At 41.8% G+C, this 24,978-nt stretch overlaps 1 protein-coding gene across 1 annotated transcript in view; it reads left to right on the plus strand.

Annotated features, from left to right (window-relative positions):
• The window catches only part of CABIN1 (calcineurin binding protein 1), a 111,392-nt gene extending 92,709 nt beyond the window's left edge, over window positions 1–18,683 (plus strand). The window contains exons 31-34 of the mRNA XM_031063157.1: window positions 3,083–3,374; window positions 14,679–14,843; window positions 16,563–16,789; window positions 17,277–18,683. Coding sequence (XP_030919017.1) covers window positions 3,083–3,374; window positions 14,679–14,843; window positions 16,563–16,789; window positions 17,277–17,420 — 828 coding nt within the window. The 3' untranslated portion in view covers window positions 17,421–18,683. The remainder of the gene's footprint in view (window positions 1–3,082; window positions 3,375–14,678; window positions 14,844–16,562; window positions 16,790–17,276) is intronic.
• Window positions 18,684–24,978: the final 6,295 nt, after the last annotated feature.

Consider the following 24,978-nt stretch of genomic DNA (forward strand, 5'->3'; position numbering starts at 1 on the left):
AGTTCTGAGTCACAACTGACTGAGATTTGGCTTAGTACCACAGCAAAGTAAAAACTAAAGAATAATCTTCTGATGAGAAACCACATAAAACACTGGTAAGGTTTTATGTCACTGCCTCTCCATTTCCCACTGTCTGTCTGTGGAAAACAAACTTTATTCTACCTTACTGGTGGTTTAACAGTAGAGATAGATGAACAAAAGGCTTCTGGTAAATCCAAGGCTGCTGTGGTGAGTTTTTCTGGGTTTATTTCTCAGCTGGGTGTTATTAGGTCCTGTTTTCCTGGAGATCTGCAGGATGATGAAATGTAGTCCCATAAGTCCTGAGCAGTGGAGCTGGTGACATTCCCTGAGCTGCCTTTTGTGAGTAGCATCACCTGCTGATCAGAGGTGCTGGGATTCTTGCCCCTACACTAAACCCAAAATCTTTTACAGAACCTGTGCCTCACTGTGGTGCTCATCTGGGCTTTGTCCTTCCAGCTTTTGGATGGTCTGCAGTTCCTGAGTGCAGTAAAAACACACAAAGCCGGTTTAAATCCCTTTTCTTAAGGCTCTGTGAGTTGCACAGTGGACAGTAACCAACAATGGGTTTTTAGTGCTTGGCTCTGATTTTAAAGAGAGCTTTCTCCTTTTTCTTCCACTCCCACCCCTTTTTTTGAAAAAAACCCAAGATCAGTCTGAGATTTTTTTTGTTTTTCCTCCCAAAGTCTTTGTTTCATTGGGTTGAAAAGAACCTGTCTGTTTACAGCAGCTCAAGACAAGTCTTCACCAGGTCACATGTGGAAAATTCCCTTTAAAGTATAAACACAATTATCTTGGTGTTGCTTTCTTTTGTTTAAGGCTGCACTTTTTGACTACACATTGCAATTTTTGGTCATGGTTTTCCTGAATCAGAAAAATCACATTTCTTTATTATTTTTGTATTTTTATTATTTTTGTAAATAAAATGTTTTTAAGCTTTAATATTTTTTAATTATTTTAAAAGCTTTATTTTTTTTTTGTAAATAAAATGTTTCAGTTCTCTGGAAGAAGAGCTGGGATGCTTCATCCTGGTGAGGAGAAGAATAATGGAGGATAAGGTTATAGAATTGTGATTTTCAGCAGAAAGGAAAGAACCAGACAAGAGGCACCATTGAAAGTTGCAGCAAGAGAAATTTGGATGAAATGATTGGAAACAAATGTTCACTGGGAAGGTGGTAAAACACTAGAAAGGGGCCTGGAGAGGCTCTGGAATCTCCTTGGCAGTGTTTGGGCTGGGCTGGCCCTGGCCCCAGTGAGCTGATGGAACTGGGAAGTTGGAGACCTCCAGAGGTCCCTTCCAGCAGCAATTATTCCATGGGGCTGCACTCTCTCTAATCATTTTTCATCTGAAAACCATCCAAATACTGCTGAGTTACTTTCCAAATGTCCTTTTTCTGGCTCTGCAAATAGCTGTGCATTTTTGTAGAGATCTGAGGTGCAGATCCATTTTTAACATCTATGTACCTAAGTAGTACCTTCCTGTGTTTCTCCAGAAAAAAATCTGGATACAATACAAGCACAGAAATGTCAGGTTCTACATCACCCATTATGCAAGTTAATGAAGTGCATGGGTGTGAAGGGCTTTCCCTTTAAATCACAGCTGAAAACATTTCCTCAAGTGATCTCACTTCTAGCTTAAGGCTTGCTCCTGCAGTTTCATTTCCCTCAGGTTTGTGTGATCCCATTTGTGTGTTGAGACCTTTAGTTTTGGAACCGATGCTTTAAGCACCAGAAACTTGCTGCTTTCAGAGGCAAAACAGACCTTTTTTTGATCCAGTGTGGTAATTGTTGTGAATATAGCTGCTGGGTTTTTTGTTTTTTTTGTTTTTGAGGTTTTTTTGTGTACACATAGAATCTGGCAGGTTTTAATTGTATGCTTTTTAGAGATTGATTAATCAAGTTCAGGAACTTCAAAAATACATTCTGCCAATTATTTTTTTTTAAATGTACTTGTGTGCTCTCTACCTTTGAATTTTAAGTATGCATTTTCTCCACCTGAAAGCCTCCTCTGTTCTCTCAGTGAAATTCTACTGACTTTTCTGGCTTTGTAATAAATCTTTGGTCATCTAGGACATTAGGGTCCAATTTGATTTTACATTTGACAGCTGAATCCTGTTTCTGTTTCAGACATGCTTACTCTTATCACCATGGTTAAAAGGAGGATTTTTTTCTTGTTAGAGGCATGAGGCAAACAATTAAACATCTGAGAATTCTGTCTGACTGCATCTTTTATGGTCCAATAAATCTCCATTAAATGAAGACTGCAGAGAGTGTAAAATAAATGCTTTCTGTGGCCTCACAAGCAAGAATACTTTATTTGATTACTGATAAAAGTTACAGAGAAGATATCAATTTTATGGGTACTTTTATTCCCTTCTTTGGTGAATTTATGTCCCACTTCTACCTTCTGTCTGTATAATAAATGACAGTGCATTCAATTTTTAGCACTGGCTTTGGAGAGGAGCACTGCTCTTGGTGCCTCTCTTGCTGTGCACAGGCAGCAGATCTCCCTGAGCCTGCTCCAAGCTGGACCTCAGTGCTATCAGTTCTGCACTTGTCAGGAATTTATGGTTTGGAGTTATTCTCATCTCTTATTTCACAAGCAAATACTTTTTCTATTTTCTCCATTTCTTTCTCACATCATTCACTAAGAATTATTTCTTGTGATAATTTGCAAAGTCTCTTAAAGCAGTGCAGATCTGTTTTTTCAGGTCAAGCACTTGTCAATGTATTTTTAAATGAAAGAAATATGTTTCTGTTTACAGGAGATTGTAACTCATGCTTAATTACAGAGTTCAGGGAAGCATGTTATGTTGTGAGGGATGTGTTAAATTAAACTTTGTAAATGTGAATAAGTGTTCAAGTGCTAGTTTGATAAACAGACCATAAAGAACAGAAAAATAATCCATAAAGGAGAAAAGATTTCTTTAGAATAGTGATTGAGTCATTGTTCTATTATCTTCACTTTAAAGAGAGTGTTTTCTGTCCATAAAATGTGCTACTTGCAGGTAGCACAGTCAGTGCCCTGCAGAGTTTTTCTCACTGCTGCCCCTTTTCTGTGCAGGCCACAGGAGAAGCACCCACAACCCCAAAGCACCCGAAGGACACCCGGGAGAGCTTCTTCCCAGTAGCCCCAGCCACACTGCATCCCACCCCAGTGAATCCAGACACTGTGACTCCTGAAAACCTCCTGAGACTGAACGAGCTGCACTCCAAATCCAAGCCAGCCTCATCCTCTTCATCCTCCTCGTCCTCGGTGTGCTCGGTGCCGCCCGCGCCGGAGCCGCAGCGGGAGCCGGAGCAGCCCCGGGGCCAGGGCACAGAGGCTGCCCCCAGCATGGGGGATGCTGCTCCTGGTAAGTCTCAGCCAGGGAGCTCCTTCTGGCCCCCTCTGATCAGAGTCCACATGCTGAGGTAGTGCCTGAGCTCTGGTTCTGTCCCCTTTTCTCATCACTACCCCACTTTCAAAAGGCTACGCAGGTTTTTGTCTTGGTCCTGGAGTGGATCTGTATAATCAATACTTTAATTTATGGGATAGATTAAAAGAGTGACCACTCCATGTGAGTTGTATGTGAAATCATGAAATAGCAGCCTGAAAATAGTCATCTCTTTTAGAGAATTGAAGTCTCTAGCAGCATTAAAATGAAAATTATTTTGTTTTCCTCAATGAGTTGAGGATCCATTCCTTTTAACATTTAAAAAGATTTAAGGTAAAGTGATTACAATTAAAATAAACTGGTTAGTAGCCTAAATCTGTCTTAGAAGTGCTTGATTAACATAATTAGCTGTGCAGCTCTCACTGCCCAGCATATGTGAATGTGGAGATACATAACACTGATGAACAAGATTCTGCATGGTCTACAAAGTTAGCTTATCATCACTATTATGTTTCACATTGCAGAAGAGAAGCATCTGACAGGACCAGAATGTTGGAATATGTTATTTATAGCCCTGGTGTGGTTATGTGCCAGGTTAGAGCACAGGAAAGGATTGAAGAAGCCAAACAAATGTTATTTATTCTATAGCATGATTGTGTGATTTGTTGATGACTGTATTATGTAATTGGTCCTATACCGTTTTCTAGATGAGGAAAGAATAAATGAGAATGCTGTCATTTGCTTTGGTGCTGTCATGGCAGGCTGGCTTGTTAGCAGACAAAAAATCTCTGTGCTGGGCAATACTGATCCACTTTGGGGAGTGAAGTAAGATCAGACCCAATTTCAGACTTGCCCAAAGAGGTGGTTGGCAATATTTGTGGGACAGTGTGCATGTTAAGGTGGCACAGCACCTGCCATAGGCTGTACTTTGTTGCAGCTTTAACAGAAGCACTGTCTGAAAAAGCATCTGCTGCTGCCTGTGCTCACTCCATCTGTTTACAAGGCTGGGCCCAGCACTACTCACCAAATGCCTTAGACAAGTCAGGGGAGCCCAGATAAAGTTATGAATGAATCACATATAAAACAGGTATTGTGGAAAATCATGCAGGAAGAGACAGTGGAGCTAGTGTCCAGATCTGTGAGACAGGAGGTTTTCTTAGTTTGGAGTTGTGACTTTGTAAAGTTTTTGTCTTTATACTCCTGGTATGTCATTTCTTTCCTTATGTAATCAGCCTTGTTATTTGAATGCACACAGTCTGAATTCATCAGCAGTGAAGAGCAAGTTAGGGAGAAATAGGTTTTCCCAATTTGCTAATCTCTGAGCACAGAACAAAACTGAAATTTAACATCTACTATCAGCAGTTGTATTAACATCTAGCAGTTGTATTGTCTAATTTTCCTTTTTCACAGTTCCAGGGAGAGATTGTCTTAGGAAGGGAAAAGAGAAAAGGGGAGTGATGAGGAAGGAATGGCTTAGTCTGTGTGTAAATTGCATCTGTTACTCTCCTTGGGAAGCAAAAGAATGGTGTTGCCTGGTGTCATAAGATGTCTTGTCTGGCTTGCTCAGCAGGGAGTAATTTGAGTTTGTCCCTAGACAACAGGGGAGGAAAAACTGAATCCTCTGTGAAGCTGTTATGGGCTTGCTAAGGAGCCTGGTGTAGGAATGACAATGCTGGTAAGAACTCAGGCATTCTTCTGGCTTTCAAACAGAACTCAGGAGCATTTCTGATGTGCTTTCCTCTCTGCAACTCCCCAGGCCTCGTTGCAGTGATTGGAACATTTATTGTAATCTTTTGACTTTCTGGGCTTTGTTAAGGTTGTAGAGTTAGATATTGTTCATTCTTCTTTGATGTTTTCTATACATCATTTTGGTTGAGGGAGATGGAAGGGTTAGCTGCCAGAATTACACCCCTGAAACTGAACATCAAGAGGCTTTCTCTCCAAAGCTCAGTGCTGAATGCCTGAGTTGTATCTGGCTCTCAGCCCTACCTGACAGGTCATTTCTCTAGCTGAGAGAGACACCAATTACTGCTGTGTCCTTTCTTCCTCTTTTCTTTTTAATTCTCCTACCTTTGCATCCACCTTCTCTAAAAAGAACTAGTTATAATTCTGTTACAACCCTTTTTCATCTGCCTTCCTTTAGTTCTGTTTGGGTAAAAACTCCTCCCATTTTTAGAGTAAACTGTTTCCACCTTTTTTATCTCATAACCTCTACCTGTACCTACTTATTCATGTGGAAGTATTACACATCAGAGAGTGTTAGCCACTCTCATTTTCTCTGATTTCACCCAGAAAAAGGAGTTGTTTTTCCAGGCACTGTTGATGCTGTGCCACTCATTTCTGATGTAAATGTTTTCCTGAGATTTTGTCTGGTGCATGACTGATGGTGCAGAGCACAGCAAGATGGAGTCCAGCAGCAGAGGGGTGATGGTGGCAGTTTCAGCAAGACACCTTCCTACATCTGGGTAAAAATGTGCTTGGGACTCTGAGCCTTCCTAGCTCAGCCTAACATTTCTCTGGGGAAGCTAAAATAGGACAATTAAGGTAAACTCCCTCCAGCCTGTCACACTGTTCCACTATTACATGGTTCTAAATTGCTGAAAAATCCTGACATTTTCTTCTTGGCTGTCCTTATTGCAATAATGATTTTTATGAGGAATGAACAGGAAGACATTCACATTTGAGTTCTGATACCAAGAGAAGGTTTTAATACCTGGAATTATTTAAAGTTCTGTGTTTTGCTTAAAACCAGCTATTTACCAAGTTGGAATATAAAATCCAAGTAGAAGACTCCCCACTATTAATTTTTTGTCCATTTAAGGCCTAAGCAGTTCAATATGAAAACGAGGTCATGGTAAAGCTGTCCAAAGTTAGAAATTCAAAGCTAGGGAAGACAATTCTTTGTGTTGTGCAGGGAAGTGGCACTCCATAAGCCATGGGAATATCCTGCTGTAATTTCAGATGTTTGTGAAATGGGCACAACAGGGGAAGTAGAGGTGTAAATATAGTTCAGCCTGTAGAACTTGGAAAGTTTCAGAAGCACAAGAAATAAATACAAGAGAGAACAGTTGTGTGGAAAGAGGAACAACTATTACACAGAGAGCAATGAAGTTAAATTGTTTGAGTGTGTGCAGGCAGCTGCAGAATCCTTGAAAGGCAAATGTTCCAAGTAAAGAGGGATTTGAAGTGGGAAATCCTAAGAATTCAGTAACACTCAGTAGTGTTGGAATGTGACATTTCACCCTGTAGGATAACTGGGTGCTGGAGTCACAGGAGAGCTTTGAGGTGTAAGGAACATCTTTTCCCTGAAGTCTGCAACTTAATTTATTTTAGCAACTGATACATGACTTTAGGTTCTCAGAAGACTGAGGAATGAACTGAATGTTTTCCTAAGGCATCACTACAGAGAATGTGAACCATCAATTTGCTCTGGCAGCATCTCTTGTATTAAAACATTGCATGGCACAAGGGCCCACCTCAATTCCTTGCAGTTTCTGGATACCAATCATCAGTGGACACCCACAATTCCTGTTCCTGGGTGAAATAATGGTGAAATAATTCCTGTTACTGGGTGAAATAATGGAGCTTGTACTTTGCCATCAGAAGTTGAGCTTAACCTCATACTGGTCTCAGTGGCTCCTGGGTTTGCTTGTCATGGATTTCCAAAGACAAACACAGATATTAGGAGCCTGTAGTTCAGTGTTTTCTTCTTACACAAAAGTATTTTGTCCTGTTGTCCATACCTTATTTTAACTATCCAATTCAATTCAAATTTTCAGGTACTTTTTAAATGACTGTAAGTAGTACCAGTTAACCCTCTTAATTGCAGTCAGTGTCTTACCTTGTTTTTTCTGTTGAATTCAAAATTGTGCTGTAGAGCACAGAGTTTTCTCAGCAAATGGCTCAAAAAAAGATGAAATAGAAAATAGTTAGGCAGGCCAAGGACCTGTGGCCTGATGTGAGCTAACTTCAGATTGCAGTTACCTGGCATGGAGCTTCTCTCTTCAATGCATGTGTTCTTCTGCTCTGTTTTCTTGTGGCACTTGTGTGCATCTCACTTCCACTGCTTTCTCCTCAATTTCTTGAGGAGAGTGTTGATTTGTTGACTTGTTCTGGTTTTTGACAGCTCCCTTCCTCAGTTCCCAAGGCTGGATTTCTCCTGGGCTTTAAAACCTCTTCTTTAAATGCTGGGGTAGAAGCTCCTGCCCACCTGTGAGTGACTGAAGAGTCATCAGTGGGGATCAGCCAGGCTTCCCCAGTGGGCTCTGCAGCACTCTCCGATCTCTTGCTGCTTCAGCCTCCTTGGCTCTGGTACTCTCACTTCCCCTTGTCTCATCCATGCTTTTTGTGAAGCTTTTTATTTTTCACAATGGGTGCACTCTGAAAACAACTCGACTGCTGAATGTCAGCAGGGGTTTCCTGTTTGTGAATGACTTCTTAATTCCTTTTTGCAGTGCTCAGACAGTACCAGTCAGTGATGGCTCTTCCCTTCCCTTTGGAAATTGTGCTGATTTACCTCCTGTCGAAACAAACTCATTGCACAAGAATTTTTCAGTACACTTAATGTCTATTTCTGATATCTACACTTCAGATTCCTGAAGTTTTATTTACTCAATCTAATGTAGTGCAGAAAATCCTTTGACATTAAAACTGTCATAATTTTTATGCACCTGTGTTGGATCAGTAAGAACAAACAGGGCAGGGGCCAGCAGAGGCAGGTGAGGTGCTGGTTTGAAGCAAGGGTTTAGCACTCAGGGCAGGTCTGTGCTCCAGGAGCCTCTCTAGCCCTGTGCACTCTTAAATCTCCCTGAAAATCCTGGAGAGCCATTGCCCTGTGGATGTTTTGCACTACTGAAACACATTTTTTGGAGATTTTTGTCAAGGAGCGTGGTAGCAATGCTTTATGGTTGCAATATGGTTCAGTTTCACTAGTTTTAGATTGCTGTCAGCAGCATAAAATTTACATATATTCCTGCACAAAGGCAGACTGAAGAGAGATGTAGTTATAAGTCCTCTGCACAGGTATTGTGTTGCTTACAAAGTACTTAGAAAATTGTGGGGTGTCATTACATTCGCTTGAGAGATTTTTCTGCCAGCTGCTTTTGCTAATTTCCTTGTGCTTAGCTGGCTGTCAGGGCAGAGGAGGGTGAAACCCTGATGCTAAGGGGAAGCTCTCTTACAGCTTTTGTTAGGCAACTCACAGAGAAATTCCAGAAGCAGGAGACTGCAAATGACTGTTGCTGTCCACAGGTGCTGCTGTGATGCTCTCCAGATGATGTGTCCTTGCTGAGCCAGATATTAAACAAATATCAATTAGCTGTGTTTTGATAAAGCCATTTGAATGTTCATGTAGTTTAATATCAAACTGTTGTCTTTTTGATCCAGACCTTTTGTTTGCTGTTTTAAATTGAAGTTTTGTTTAAAAAAAAAAAGAGAAAGGATTAAACTTCAGGGTTTTTCTTTACCTACATGCATGCCAGGTTTCTGCACCTCTAGGACAGCTGCTGGGGGCAGGAAATGGTTTTGGGCACAGGAAAACCTGTCTGTCTCTTTCTGCTGTCTCTGCTGTCACACTGGCCCCAGCATGGCTGTCAGAGGGATCTGGGAGTTAGCATGGGCCAGGGACTATTTCCAGGAAGCACTTTCAAAGCAGCCACCCATTTTGAATTTTAGTCTGTTAATGGTCTGTGACAGCTGACCTCAGCATTAGGAAGAGTTTTGGGCTATGTCTCATTTGACTGTACAGTACACTCTCCCTGCTCAGGACCTAGTGATAAATATAGCACTGTGCTGTGCTATTGCACTGCAAACTTCTGTTCACCAGACTGCTTGAATTCCTTTTCTTTCAGGGCCAATAGAACTTGTGTTCTGCAGCTTTTTGCCTCCAAAATTACTCCAATGCTTAATTTTTAACATACGACTCTGTGTGTCAGCTTTGAATGTAATTTCCTGCATTTGGCATTTCAAGTCAAATACTTCTTTCTACAGCTATATGCACTAAAGGCACTTGGCAGTGCTTTTTTAGAAGTACATTTAATAGCAGGATATTTGGAATGAATTTAGAGAAAGCAAGGCTACCAAGTGTACCTGCCACATGCTGTGATGAGCGAGGTAGCCTGGCTGTCTGCTGTGCTCTGGTACCTCATGGCTAAAGGCTCTGTTGTTTCTGTGTTTCTGCATCTTAACTCTGCTCAGCTGAGCCAACCCCTGTTCCAGTGCAGTCTCTCTGCTGACTTGGTAGCACAGCTCATAAGGAAACTCTGAGCTCCTTCAAATTCAGGCTTTCCATGGCCTTTGCAACTGCTGTGTGGGGAAAAAAGCTGTATTAATTCCCAGCACGCTGGAGAGCAAGGCAGATGGAATAGAGAAAGTGAATTGTTTTCACATTAGTATTATTCCTTGGAAATGTGGTAAGATGCTTTCTCCACTATGTCAGGGAGCAAAGGATCAGACGTGTTTCCATCGGGTGGAAAAAAAAAATCAAATATTCCCTGCCTTGTACAGCAAATGAGTTGGGAACAGTTTGTGTGCTGTGGGTGGCCACCAGTGCAGAGCAAACCAGTTGTTACTGGGACTAGGAAGAGAAGGGTTTCCTGGAGTCTGGAGGCACACAGAATTCAATCCTTACTCTTCTGAAGCGGTGGGAAGGCAAGGTAGCACAAACCAGCTAAATCCTACTGATTTTTAGGTTTTTGTCTTGACACAGGGAACTGCTGGGGAAGGGGTTTTGCAGAGGGATGAAGGCAAGTAGTGCAAGTGCATTAAAAAGGAATACATAAAAATATGTAATATAAAATATATATGAATATATATAAAAATATGTATTCCTTTTTAAGTGCTTTATTTAAGCACTTGAGGTTGTTGTCTGTTCACTTCTCCTTGTATTTTCTTTTGAAATGATGTTAATATTTTGTCCTGGAGTTCAAAGCTTAGCTCCTTCTTCTTTCCAATAATGAAATGGTGCTTTGTGCATGCACTCTGTGTTGCCTGTATTCTTTAACATATCTGTGCTGTAATACTTCAAACTGCTTCTGTTAGAAACTGGAAAATGTTTTTTCCAGGTGCTAGTCACATTTTCTGGGCTTGTCTTCCAGTTGTAATGTTAGAGGTTTAGTGCATGACTAAAGAATTTTTTTAAACTCTATACAAGATGTTTTATAACACTGATGTTAATGCCTCATACCTGACAGCACAATGAAATCAAATCAGTCAGTGTTCAGTGCAGAGGGACCAGAGCAGCTGCTTGCTGCTTACACTAGTACTGCTTTTAAACTTTCTCCACATCTTCAAATTGCCAAGTGATTATTTTTGCCGGCGTTATTTTGGATTTTTCTGTGCAGCAGAATAGCAGAGTGAGCAGTGTGGGTACAGGAGCAGTTGCAGGGTTGTGTAATCAGTGTGTTGATAGTGTGTGGATGAATGCATGTGTGCATTCTGTGCTGAGGAGCTGGGAGAGGATATTAACTGGGATGAAGTCATGAACCCAGGCGCCCGCTATAGGCATCTGCAAACACTGGTTACCCTGGCAACAAGTGGGAAGAGGTTGGAGAGGAAAGCTGGAGTAGGTTGTTGCATTGAATTGTTTCTTCCTCACTAAAGCAGGGAGATGTTGAAAGGTATGATGTCCCTCTTTCTGTGTCGTGTACTATTTTATATGGATTTAGGCAGTTGTTGGGAAAGGGAAGGCTAAAAAAAAATTTCTGGTAATGCAGCTCGATTGGAGAGGAACTTTTCAGTATCAATAGTGACGTGCATTGCAAATCTGTGCTTTTCTCTGTGTGCTTAATTTCTGTGTCTTGTGTTGTGAGAGTGCTAAATGGGTCTCCAGAGTGCAGCACCTGCCCCATCCTCACCTGGGGACAAGTGTCTCTTGCATATTATATCTTCAGAATCTGGTTTGATTTTAAACTGGGTTTGTAGAGCTAATGTTTGAAAACCTGCCAAGACAGTACAAGTACAGGGTAATACTAAAAGATTTATTAACTGATATTAAATCTGAGCTTCTGAACACCTTCAGAATGTGCTGCACTTACATTCTGGTGTTCTCACACTTGTGCAGAATATTGTGGCTCACGAGTTAGTGGAGTCTTTACCTCCCTGGGGAAAGTTTTTATTAGAAGAACTAGGACATTATGTTCAGGGCTTTAACAGCATCTTCCTCAAAACAAATATTAAAATATTCTCTTCAGAAATCTGTTTTAGACAAATAATGAGGAGATCCAGCTGTATATTTTTGATTGTCCTTCCTTGTTTTGATCTTTTTGTCTGTAATGAAAAGAGAACAAATATCTGTGCAATATATTAAAGTATAAATTATGATATGTACACCGAAACAACCAATTCTTGCTATTTTCAAGAAGTCTAAGAAATATTTTGTTTATTAACTTTATTTTTAACTTGGTCACTTGAATGATATTGTTTCTATTTAAATAAAAAACCTAAAATTGCACAGTCCTGAAAGAATAAAGTGTATGACCCAGTCAGGAAATAGAATTCTGTGACTGTATTGAACTTCTCTGACAGCAAGGGATTGATTAACAGTGCTTCTTGATTTCTATTGTACTGAGAGGCACATTCTAATAGAATATTAACAAATATTGTTTTCAGAAGTGCAGTGATAGAAATGCACAGTGTGCTGGACTCCTGCCCTTTCATTTCCATTCACTTCTACGTTAAAAATCGCTGTCAGATATTTTATTCAAATAGAAATCTAATTTTACTGCACTGTAGAACTGCATCTTCAAAGCTTGAAAAATATATTCTGGAAGATGGAGGTGTGTATGAGGATGCTGATGGCTCTTGAGAGAGCACAGACTGATACCAGTCTAGTAGCATCTTCCTAGAATTAGGCTGCTCAAAAGAGCTTTTGTCAGTGGGCCATAATTTATTTAAAATAAAGCATGGCAAATCAGTTTAAGCAATGATATATCTCATAATCAAACAAATATTGTAATCAGCATGAGAAGTAGAGTTTTGTCATTAAATAATAATGCAAATCGGAGCTCTTACTCTGTATTGTGAACTAATAAGTCCCTAATGTAGTTAAGTAGTAGAGTAGATACAAAACTGCTCTCAGTTAGCAGTGTAGTTGAGGCTGTAGGATTTGCATTTTGTTTGTGTATTTCTGTACCTGCTAAGTTAATTACTGGTTTGTATTCTGGGTTAATAAGTGGATAAGAAAGATTCTGTTAGTACTTACCCTACTTAAGATGGTGATTCTGGAGGGCTGGAGTAAGTTGAGTTGACTTCTCCTCTGTCTTGTGGAGTAATCTGAAATCATCATTTTCATCCTGCTTTTGTTCAGATGTTGTTGTAGCCATGTCAGTGTGGGAGTGCTCTGGGTTCAGACTGCAGTCTGTGGTCAGCACCAGGGACGGGATGGGATCCACGGGATGGGATCCATGGGATGGGATGTGGATGTGCTGGCCTGGGGCTGCTCCTTTGGCAGCATGGGGTTAAATCCCTGTGTGCTGCTGGAAAGGGCAGGCAGAGCCAAGGATCCTTCAGCTGTCCTCTGCTTCTTCAGAAGGGAAACAATGCTTTGGGATTTTCCTACTCGAGCTCCCTACAGTTAAGCCCTTCCTTCTGCCATGTTCTCAGCTGATTTGGTCTATTAATACATGTACAGATGCAAGTATTATTTTCCTGCTCCAAGTGCAGTATTTTGAAGTATCCAGAGAGAAATGTGCAGGAGAGTGCTGAGAACGAGAAGCACATTCATCTGCATTAGGCTGTTCCATTTTGTGCTGGGTAGTGAGTGGAACATCTCAGAACAGGAGCTGCCTGTGAACTGAGCTGTAGTGGGTGACCTTTCCTTTTTGGGAGCTATTGGACACTTCTCTACAAGCAATCTCATTTATCTTAATGGTTATGTGAGCTTTCAGCTACAAGTCTAGATGATGGGGCTTTTTCTTTACCTATGAAAATTAGTGGGTGAAAGAACAGCCTGTTTTCCTGAGCTTTTTTTCATACAAGTCATTCAAGAACCATAGAAATGATAACTCTTTTAAAAAGTTGCATCTCTCAAACTGCATAGATCAGACTGTTAAGCTGTGATGTTTTCTGAAGCAGTTTCTGCAAGGGGAACTCTTGTACAGGAGAATATTACCATGGTAAATTCCGAGATCTTCTCTATATTGGTGGAGATGGAGAAGTGTTTTCAACACTTGAGGGGGTGGGAGCAGTTTTCCAATGAAGAAAAGTTAAAATATGTATTCCTTTTTAAGATGTTGCATGGTCAAAATCCCAAATTAATTTAGAGCCTTGCCATACAAAGAATTTTAGAGCAAGTGAGACTGTGACTATCCACTGCATGTGCTAGTCCATGAAAGCTGCCTGTGCAACCTTAGCCTATGGAAATAGGAGGTGATTCAAATTAGACTAGGCAGCCCTTTGTTTTTTGAAGAATGCCTTCATTTTTAAGAGAGAATCAGAGCTTGTTTTGTGTCCATATCCTTGGAAGGCTCACTGCCCTGCCTCACAAGGGCACTGGCAGGTCTCAGTAGTTCAGTGAAAATGACTCCTGCTATGTACAACATGCAGCCCAGTGTGTCAGAAAGCTGGATTTACACTGCACTCCTTTAAAAGCAGCTACAGCTGGTACAGAACAGCAAAGCTGTAGACACACATGGATTCTGAGTTACAAACATCCCAGGTTCTAGAATAGCAGAAGGTGGGAATTTTAGGCTGATCTATTTATAGAGGTACAGTGGAGGTATCAGTGAAGAGTGGGCATTCAGGATCACTTGATATTGGTTTCATGAGAAATGGATTTGGCCCTGGTAGTGGATGTTCACAGTAATGAGTCTTCCTTGGCACTGAGCTGTGCTCAGTGTAGCAGGTACCTGTGGCTGGAGATCACAGAGGGCCCCACTGATCACAGCTGGTCCTTCATTAAGGGTGATGGATTTTGCTCTGCACGTGGCAGCTCTTCCTCCCAGCCCTCACAGCTCCAAAGGAAGCTCAGCCCAGCTCATGCTCAGCTCTCTGTGTTTCTGCAGACGTGCAGAGATGACAAAATGTCAATATCAAAATTTTTTTCCTTTGCTTTTTAGATGACATTTACCTTTTTTTAAGAGTTTGAATTGATGGCACTAATATGAAAAAGTTGCTTTTGCCATCTTAACTTGCCAATATTTAATTTCACTCCATCATGTTATGGTTTAGAAACAGAGCAAAGGTTAAAAGGATTTTTCTACCTGTTGGTTAGACAGCAAAAGGATTGAGGCTTAGGAGGGAGATCAGGATGTCTCTTAATCTGTGAATTATATTTCATTACCAAAGAGGAAGAAGAGCTTGAAGTGCCTTTGGAGGGGCTTGGATTCCAGCAGCAGGAGTCCCGGCTTTGTCAGCAGATGAAAATGGCAACGGTCGCGCCACCGCCAGAGCCTGTGTGCTGGCACGTGGAGCCCGTGCCCAGCACAAATTCAGGACATGTTTGTACCCCAGGTAGGAGCTTCCCGTGCCTCAGGCAATTCTGAAATGGGGTGGTGAGCTGTGCATCCTCTGTAGGCACTGATTGCTTGGACATGGGTTGGCATGCCTCAGTTTCTCTGTCTGCCTTGCAGTCGGGTACTGCAGAGCTGGGATGCATTCCTGGCAGTGCCTGAGCTTCCTGGGCAGGAGCCCTCTCATCCCTTGGTGGGCATTCTGCTTGCTGCATGTCTGGCATGCTAAATACCATGGCAGCAAAGCCAGCTAAAAAACCTCCAGTACCAGCTTCCATGCAATATAGTTTGTGCATCCTTTAAAGCAGAATTTTTCTTTTAATTGCAGTCTTACATGGGGGGCAGTATGATAACAGTTTGGATTGCACTATTGGGATATTTAGCAGAAGGAAATGGTTTTTCACAAAACTGACTCAGTCTAAGTAAACATAAAAACCAGCATTACAGCAGTTAGTGTGTTCTATCCCTCCTCTGCCCTCTTCCCAAGAGAAGAGGTTGGTGTTTTAATTGAAAAAAATGTAAAACCTGGTATTTCAGGCAAGCATAATTTAGATTTTCATGTTTGGGGTATCTTGTTTTTCCTTATTTGTGGCAGCAGATTATCCTGTGTCTGATTACTGTCTGGAAGGATTGGCTGCCCATGGAGATGGGTCACTGGCCTTGATGGAAAGCCATGCCTCATCTGTTGTGGCAGCTCTTACATTCCTGTGTGCTGTTGAGAACATGCAATTCAATTTTACATCCCTTAGTAGTTTGCTCTGATGCTGCCTGTTTCTAGGCTAGCATTAGGAAACTGGCATTTTATTTTGCTGTGTGTAAGTGGCCATGTCCATTCCCAATATCTGCCGGAGATGGATTTGACAATATTGGATCTGAAAAAATGTATATGAGCACCTGTCATTATTACCAGACTGAGAAAAGCTCTGGTCTTTCCATTTATATAGTTTCTAAAAAATAATTTGGACTCCATGTGAAGCAGCATTATTAGTAAGAAATCCCTTTGAACAAATACTCAGTTTTGAACATTGCAGCATTGTCATCTCCTGGTTATTGTTGTGTATAGATAATTTTGTCATGTGATAGTGCCTGGGGAAGGGCTGGATCTTTGTGAGATATACTCAATAAACACTGAGCAACTTGCACTGTAGAGGCCCCAAGCTGAGGCACTGGGGAGGGAGGTGGGAATGATGCTCACCAGTGTGGGAGCCAGTGCCAGGAGCACACCAAGCAGGCAGGATCATGGCAGGATTTGTAATGGGCAAATTTTGACAAGTGTTACCATAGATTTCTCTCTAATTGTTGAGCAGTTGCTGTCTCAGTAATTGAAGAGACAATGCTGTGGTGGAGGAAATGAAGACTCCTAAGTAAAGCAGGAGAGCTTTGTTGTTGCATTGCAGGATGGAGAGACAGGAGATGATTGCATCTGGCCCAATGGGAAGATGGTGTTTGTAGTACATGTAGATGGCCAGTGCTGCACTACCATTTGTTGTGCTTGGACAGGTTGAGTTTCTGACATCCAGTAAGATTTTTTTCAATTACTATTGGTTTCCAGTTGTCATTATACAATCTTTTATCTGGTTCTAAGCTTTGGTTATTGCGAGGCTTGAAGAAGGGCCTTTGAGCCTGCCTTACATCTAACAATGAACTCCACCCTCTTCTTTGACATCTGAAATCCTAGATAACTTCCTAACATATTTTTTCCTTGCTGTTTTGTGTTTAGCCTCCAGTTCCAAGCCTGAACTCAGCTCCAGTTCACAGACTTTGGGAAGTCAGCAGAACAAGACAGATGGCACCCGAGTAAAAACTCGCATTCTGCCCAACATGCCAAAGCTTTTCATACCTTCATCTGTCACCAAATTTCCACCTGAGATCACTGTCACTCCACCCACTCCCACCCTCCTTTCTCCAAAGGGCAGCATTTCAGAAGAGACCAAGCAAAAATTAAAGGTAATAAAAGGGAAACAGTAATTTTTTAGATTATTGTTTTTATCTTAATTCTCCCCTCAATAAAATACTTGTATGAAAGAAGCAACAGTTCATTTCCCCAGTTCATAACCAGAGGTAGATAAGTAGTGGAAGGAGGTGCTAGCTCTTACCAGCAGGAGCCAGTTCCTAAAGAACTGGTGAAATACTGGCTGTGGGTGAAATGAGAGCTATTCTAGTCCCTGTCCCTTTTCTGAGGGATTTGGAAAAAATTACAGAAATGGCTGAGTGACCCATTGCAGTTCTTAGATGAGTGGAAGCTGCCAGAACTTTTACTGTGGGGAAGCCTACTGTAAATGTTATGTGGTTTTACATTAGGATGACATCTTTTATCAGCACAAGGCAGTTATTGAATGTGAAGGAATAGCAACCAGTGGGCTTTTGTCCCTGTGCTCATGGGTTTATCCTGACTATTTAGCAATATATTCTCTCTCTCTCTTTTTGGGATCAGTCTGCTATTTTGTCTGCTCAGTCTGCAGCGAATGTAAAGAAGGAGAGCCTTTGTCAGCCAGCTTTGGAAATCTTAGAGACCTCAAGCCAGGAGTCCTCACTGGAAAGTGATACTGATGAAGATGATGACTACATGGACATATGAATGAATTCTGGCCATCATCAACACCAACCACATAACCATTCTTCTTGTTGCCAGCATCTCTGGAAGTTGAAACATCTTCATTGGCATTACTCTCCATTTAATTGGCATCATTGTGTTCTTCACTTTCATTCCCTTTGTTATCACCACGGCCACTTGTATTGCCTTCAGACTCTTGGCCATTCTCCCCATCATGGTGCTTGACAGAAAGAATGATTGGTTGTTTACCAGGCAGTTGGTGAACCTGGATCACACTGTCGCCAGGAACTTCAGTAAACACAAGGATGTTTTGAGCTGCAGTTCTTCTCTCTCTACTGTTCCTGCTTCTCCAAACCAGAGCCTTGGGAGTTGCTCCAGTAGCTCTTTCCTTTAGTGTTTTCCTCCTTTTAGTTGTCTTGTATTTTCCCCCTCTAGCTAAGTTTTTCTCCCAGTAATTCAGCAACCTGATGTCTGTCTAACCATGCCATGATTAATCCAACAGCTCCTTCTAAGGTGAATGGAGTAGGAAACATTTGCTGAGCTGGTAGAGGTTTTAATTGCATCGAGAAAATCTGTGGCTTTGTCATGGGGCAAGGAGAGTGAGCTGAGGGTCTGTCAGCTCCTTCACACTGCTGGGGGCTTGGTTGGAATTTGACTCTTTCAAATAGACAAAAGAACCAGCTTTTCCAGGCAGACAGAGAGAGTGGTCTCCTGTTTGTGCTCATTTCACACCAATGTATGAGGTCCAGCGAAATTTATCTACCTGAATGTTGGCTTAAAGAACTGATCTTTCCAGAATTGTCTTACAGTCCTTTCTCTTCTAATGCCTTGGACAAGCATTTTGAATTGGGGGCTAGATGATATTTTTATGGTGGTATTGAAAAAAAAAAAACTTGAAAGATTTCAGTACCATTTCAGTAATGTCTGTTTTTTACAGAATGACACGAAAAGGTGTTTTTTATCTATCTGCAGAGGGACTGCTCACAGTTATTTATATGAGAAAATAATGGTAACAAAAATCCTTTTTTTTTTTCTACTGAATGTTAACTTTGTAAAATAATGAATGCAAACCATGCAAAAAAAAGACGTCACACACTATATATACACTGCGTGCTCCCACACACATATATATATGTGTATGTACATATATATATGTCTGTACATGAAAACAGAAACTGCATACAGCTTGCAATGTCGGATTTCTTTGTGTTTGGGGGGTTGGTTTTCTGTAAAATGCAGAGCTTTGTATAAACTTTTGGGTTTCTTTTCTAATAAAGTTGAAATGCACTGTTGTCTCTGTTTGTTTGAGAGGGCACAAGGTGCCATGGTTCTGGAAGAGCACTGCTCCTCTTTCCTTTTATTTTTTGGGTAGCAAAAAAAGGGTTGGAGGGACTTGATGGGAGCCCCTTTATTTTCAGAGGGCTGCCAGAGCTCTTGGGGTGGGTTTGGTGTGTGTGACCAGAACCCAGTGTTGCCAGGGCTGCTGCAGTGGCTTCAGTTCCCCACTGAGATGTGAATTCTTTTTCACCCATCTTGGTGTCTTTGAAAGCTGATGAGCAGCATAAAGGAGGAAGACACCACATGGGAACAGGATCACACAGAATATTTGGCTGTACAAATTTGTATTTGATCCATTATTAGTGATTGATCTCATTGATAGGAATGATAAATGGACTGTGGATAAAAAGAAGCTGCAGCAAACTTTGTATTCCAAGGTGGTTCTCAAATTCTGGGGGTTTTGTTTTGAAGAAAATGTGGTTTACAAGGAAGTGAGCATGTCCATTTTGGATGTTTTAGCCCATTTTGGATGTGTTAGCAACTGTTTGTGTAACTTGTTCACCTACTATAATTGAGGGATACAGAAAAGATGAGGCAAATGATGGTAAAAGCAAACAAGTGTTTTCAGTAAAATGTTTTCAGTGTTTACTCTGATTTGCTGTAGGCTGTTATAAATGCAGTATATAGCATACTGTGTAGTCACTGCCAGGATAAAGGCTGAGGAAGTTTCAGATAAGCATGATATTTAGGTTTTTTAGAAGAAAGCACAGAATGAAATAAATCAACTGCCTATGAGAAATTGAAAGGGGAGGGTGGAGTTCTCAGTAGGGCTTTTTCACCCAAGTGGAATAGACTACACAGACTGTTTGGCTAATGTGTATTCTTAAATGTATTGCTAACTTAAAGATCACATTTTAATTTTTAGATCCACACTTTAGGTTGGGTTTGAGGTAGAAAGCATTTGATTTTCTAATTGAATGTGACCACTGAAAATTGTTGGTTTTCCTTTATTATTCTTAAGGATTCCTTGGCATTAGGCGTTCTGGGTTTTTTCCTCCAGACTTCCCAAAATGCTGGTCTTGAGCTTTGTTTTGAATTCTAGTCCTGCTTTTTGAGAAGGATTTAAAATTTTGCTGGTTTGGGAAAGTTAGAACAGTAAGTGTAACTGTTCCTGCCAGCAACAAGAACTGCATTTGCTGGACTGCTCTGAACTCCTTTTAACCTTCAAACTACTCAACTGTGCAACTTGTTTTATTCTATGCTGAATTCTCTTACCTGGTTTTCCTTTTTTTTTTTTAATAAATTTATGATTTTTTTATTCCCATTATGCTCTTGAGTAGCTTAAGGACTTTTTCTCAAGCTCAAGAAATTACTGACACTGATCTATACAGGCCACCTCCCTCCAATCCTGCCCTTCTGCTGTTGAGTAAATGTTTCTCAGCTGTGGCCCTTCCTCCACAAGGCTGTTCCTGCTGCGCTGAAGGAGCCTTTCTTCTTCTCCATGTGTGAAACCTCTTCTCTGTAAGTACAGCTGATGGAGTTCTTCAGTTCAAGGAAGGAGCCACATTTGGGGTGAAGGTGCCAAGCCCCCTGGATGCACTGAAATAAGGATGTTTGTCTGAAGAACCATCCCTAAAGGGACTCAGAGCAACAAATCCTCACAAACAGAGCTACTCACTGAGTAATGAATGCACCTTGTGAAGCTGGGCCATGTCATCTTGTGGGATTACCAAGAAAAAGTATTGCAGTAAAACTGCAGTTAGCCATGGCTTGGAGCAGATCCCTTTATTTTGGTCTAATCCTGGTGCTAAGAGCTTGAAATTCAAGCCTAGGCAAGATGCAGCTTACCAAATCACAGATCAGATGTAAACACTGCATCTGCCAGCAGGATTTACTGGGTACCCATTGCTTCTGAAATCTCTGTTCCCAGGTGCCTTTCTGATGTGCCAAACAAAGAAATGGCAGCAGCTGCAGTGTGGTGCTGCTGTGGTTCTGGTTTGGGTTTTCCCTGGGAAGCCATAGGGACAGGAATGTCTGGTGCCTAAAGCAAACTTTAAGGTGAGGTCTGTGACCAAGTGGGGTGAGGCCTTCTCTATCTTTATTTTTTCTTTTTTTCCTTGACAGTAATTGATTAAAAACCAAATCCTTTTTGGCTACTGGAAAGCCAGACTCTTAAGACTTTCAGGCAAATAGCAAAACCATTTTTGTTCCAAAGGAGAGGGAAAAAGGAATTATTTGGAATTGGCTGTGGAGAGTAATATGTGGAGAGTTGATATCCTTTCTGTGCTGCTACTGGGCACTTGCACACAGGTATCTTTCACTGTTAAGGTGAAATTATTGTTAAGATATTTATTATTGGGGTTTGGCTGTTTGCAGTTTCACTTCCTGGCACAGGGATTATATAATCCATGTGTAGTTAAGACCATTGAGAATTTCTCTCTCTAGACAAGGACTAGTGTTTTACTAAGAATTAATTTTGTTGAGCACAGCTGTCATTAGTGGCTTCTGCCCACTGTCTGCCAAATGCTGTAGCATTTTTTTCAAAAGCTAATAATGTTCCCCTCCACAACCAAAATAGCAGATCAAGGAAGATACCAAGTACCTCCTTAATTTTATTATGTGCTAGGGTTTGTCAGTTGTTGTCTCTTGGTTTGGTTTGGGGTTTTTTGGGGTTGTTTTTTTTTCTTAATTGGATTGAGATTTCTCATGAATAATGAGATTAATGTCTTTTGCAGCCAAAATAAACACCATATGGTCAGGGAGAAAGGGACCAGGAAAAGATGAGGAAGGCACAGCAGCAGCTGAAGCTGATAGGAGACAAAATGGACTGAAGGAAGCAAAGGGGCCAGGTGAGAACAGACCAAGTCCTGCCATTGAGGGTGGGATCACAGCACTGGTAACACCACTGTGAAAAGCACAGCATTGAACTGGAAATTCCAGTGAGGGTGGAGCCTCTGTGGAGTATCCTGTGTGTACAGTTACACACTGGGCACGGCTCATTTCTGCTCCTGCAGGTGCTTACATATTGTAGGGGACTGGGTGGCAGGTAAATGAGATAACACAAAAGCACAGCAGACATCAGTTTGTGGGCTCCTAGTCATGGAAAGCTGAGATGAAGAGGCTTTGCTCTTGCATTTGAAGATGATGGTAGGAGGTTCACTGTAGGCTGAGTGTTAATTGCCATCTTTCCCTTCCCGCTGATGACCAGGGATTCAGTAATGCTAAGTTGTGATGTTATTTATGGATTTTGGGTGCTGTGCTAGCCCAAGCCATGCCTTTGTGGGACTGTCAGGTGTCCTTGCAGGGCATGGTGCAACAGGTAGGATTGCAGAGGGCAACACTTCTGGAGGAGGACTTGCCTTCACTGAAATGGCTCTTTCACATGAATACCCACAGAACCCCAGGCAAACCTCAGCAGAGACTGAAAGGTGCATCTCCCTGCACAGACATTCTTGTTCCTGCTGCTGTTTAATGCATCTGTCACGATGACCCCCATCAGCAAGTGCTTGTTTAGCCAACTCCAGAGGCTCTGGTGCAGCCCTCAGAGCTGCCTTGTGCAGGTGTCTGCAGGCTGTGGCTGCAGCTCCAGCCTGCCCAGGGCTCCCCGTGTCACCTGGAGTGTCACTGCCTGCTCCGGGAGCACTAGAGGGGGCCCTAGGACAGGGCAGGGAAGGGAGGGGAAAAAGGGGAGAGGGACCAACCCCCACCCCAGATGGATGTCCAAGATCTGTCTTGAAACTACTGAGAGCACAGTGCATTGCCCCGTTGAGTTCTGAGGGCTTTGTGCTGCTGTGCCATATGTCCTTTGCATAATGTATGGTCTGGTTGGAGGCAGAGGGGATGAGAATACTCACAGGCTGCTCACAGGATTGTGTCCCTGGCCATGGCAACAAAAAACAAGAGCTTGTTTTGTCACCATTAATATTGACACTGGCAGGAAAACAGATCGACCATATACTTGCTTTTCATACAAAATCTGCCCCGTGACTGTTTTTCCCTTTTTTTCTCCTCAGTTCCCCCATAAGAAGCCCCCTGGGTGTTTCCATGTTCATCATGTGCAGTATGTTACACTGGGGTGTCATGGGAATCTCCTGCCAGTCAGTCTTGTGTGAAATGGCTCAAATAATGTGCTCAGCCTCGTGAGGGGGAATCCTGATCAGTTCAAGCCTGGTTCATGGCAGTGGTGTGGGGCTTGTGCCAGCACAAGTGAGCCCAGGAGTCAGTGACAAACATGCAACTTGTGGATCTGAGCAGTGCTTTGAGGTAGTTCTGTTCAAGTCAAATTCTAATCAGGGATGAAAATGTGTTTGAGAGTGATGGGAGAAAGATGTGGTGTTCAAGCCTGGATAAAATCTTGTGAGGCAGTCTGTGTTATGTGGAGCAGCCCGAGGTGAGATCAGGTCCTGCAGCCATCTGGCAGCTCAGGAAAGGGAGCAGGGATGTGGAGCTGAGGCCACTGACTGCAGAATCAAAAACCAAATCACTTCTACCAAGGGGAAGAGTGAAATCACACTTCTGCCTGTGTGCAAGATTTATCTGCACAATTAAATGGTTGTGTCTGTAGCTGGTAGAAAAACATGCCTTTATATAATCCCAGTGGGAGGAACTCTGCAATGTCTCTCTGAGTGCATTGTCTTACTGAGGGAAACTGCCTATCTAAAGCCAAGTCAACATATATGGTAAAAAGTAGTTTTTGCTCTCAGATTAGACATAGATATCCCCCTCTCGAGTTTTATTTCTCAGCCTATTTTTTTTCTTTCCCATCTCTTTCAGAGACCTTGCAAACAACAGTGAATTCCAGCATAAATGGAATATAAACAAAGTTCATATATGGTATAAGCATATGAGAACCACACTGGAATGGTATTAATTTAATTTTAGTTGAGTGATTTAATAACTGCAAGTGAAAGGCCATGTAACAGGGCAAAGGTATTTTAGAAACAGTGCTTCCTGTGAGAATGCTGAATTATTACATTTATTACAGATATCCACAGTTAGCCTCTATATTCACATTCCTTTCATTTTGCTCCTCTGAGGTGTCTGACAGATACAGAGGGCTGTTCACAAGGAATAATATGCAACTGAGTTTTATCTGCAATATGCATTGCATGAACTATGATCTAATATAGCACTGAACACATACTGTTCAGTAATAATTAGTAAAGGATGTTGTATGAGCAGAAAAGCTTCATACTCAGAAGTGTTCTTTGATTCCTTGTAATTTAAGTCACACCAGAGATTTCATTTCCTTAAATTACACCCTAATGTGTATGAACAGTCACATTTTCTCTTCTAAATGCATGGATATATATAAAATGCAACTCTTTCAGCAAGATTGCCGTGATAATTTTCCCTTTAAGAGATGGCACTAGATGCTCAAAGAATTGCTTAACTTGTTAATTGAGCCAACATACACTCACCAAGGAACTCACCATGCTGTGTGGATGTCAGAAAGCAGTTTGAATATAGAAACTTGTCACTTACGAATGTGTTGGCTGTAATTTAGATCTCCATTAGGTTAGAGTGGGTTAGGGGAAAAAAAATAAACTTTAGAAACCTGTAGTGGAAGTTCTGAGCTAACAACATCAATTTGCAATGCTGTGCCCTCAAGTCAGCAGCACAAGTCCCAGCAAATAACTTCTGCCATGGCTCTCCCAATAGACACCCTGCTGGAAGTGCTTCCTACACTTAATAAGTAAATGGGCTTTCCTGGGAGCAAAACAAAGAGCTGAGTGTTCCCTCCCAGCAAGCAGCAGTGGCACAAGGTGATTTTTCAGTTTGGCTTGCTTGGAATGTAATAACAGCTTGGGATTGTGAAGTATTTCTGCAAAGACAAATGGGAGCATTCCTGGTCTGTGCTCCCATTGCTCTGCAAGCTGAGGAAGCCTTTGGGTGCAGCCAGAAGCAGCTGCTGGTGGCCAGGCAGAGCTGCCAGCTCCTGTTTCAGGGTGATGGGCACACAGTGGGGATCTGCAGGAGCCAGGCAAGCCAGGTGCATTTCCTGCTGCATGCCTGCATGCACAGGAGGCTTTGCATCAAAATGGATATTCCAGTGAACTGCACAAGGAGCCTCCCACAATGGCACATTTTACCAGGCCTGTACTTTCCCCTGGAAGTTGCTGATAGAGCTAATTTTCTCAGTGTAAGGATCTCTGTGGTCTGGATGACCTGAGATGCCTTAGAAAGTCTCTTTTCCCAGCCTGGCAACCGAAGAAGGAGTCAGGATTCTTCTGTTCTGGTTGTCAAGGTTGTTTATTTTCTGTTATCTATAACATTCTTTTCCTGGTCTGCTGAGGTCCGTTCA

Source organism: Geospiza fortis, unplaced genomic scaffold (assembly GCF_000277835.1).
Source record: "Geospiza fortis unplaced genomic scaffold, GeoFor_1.0 scaffold31, whole genome shotgun sequence".
NCBI lineage: Eukaryota > Metazoa > Chordata > Aves > Passeriformes > Thraupidae > Geospiza > Geospiza fortis.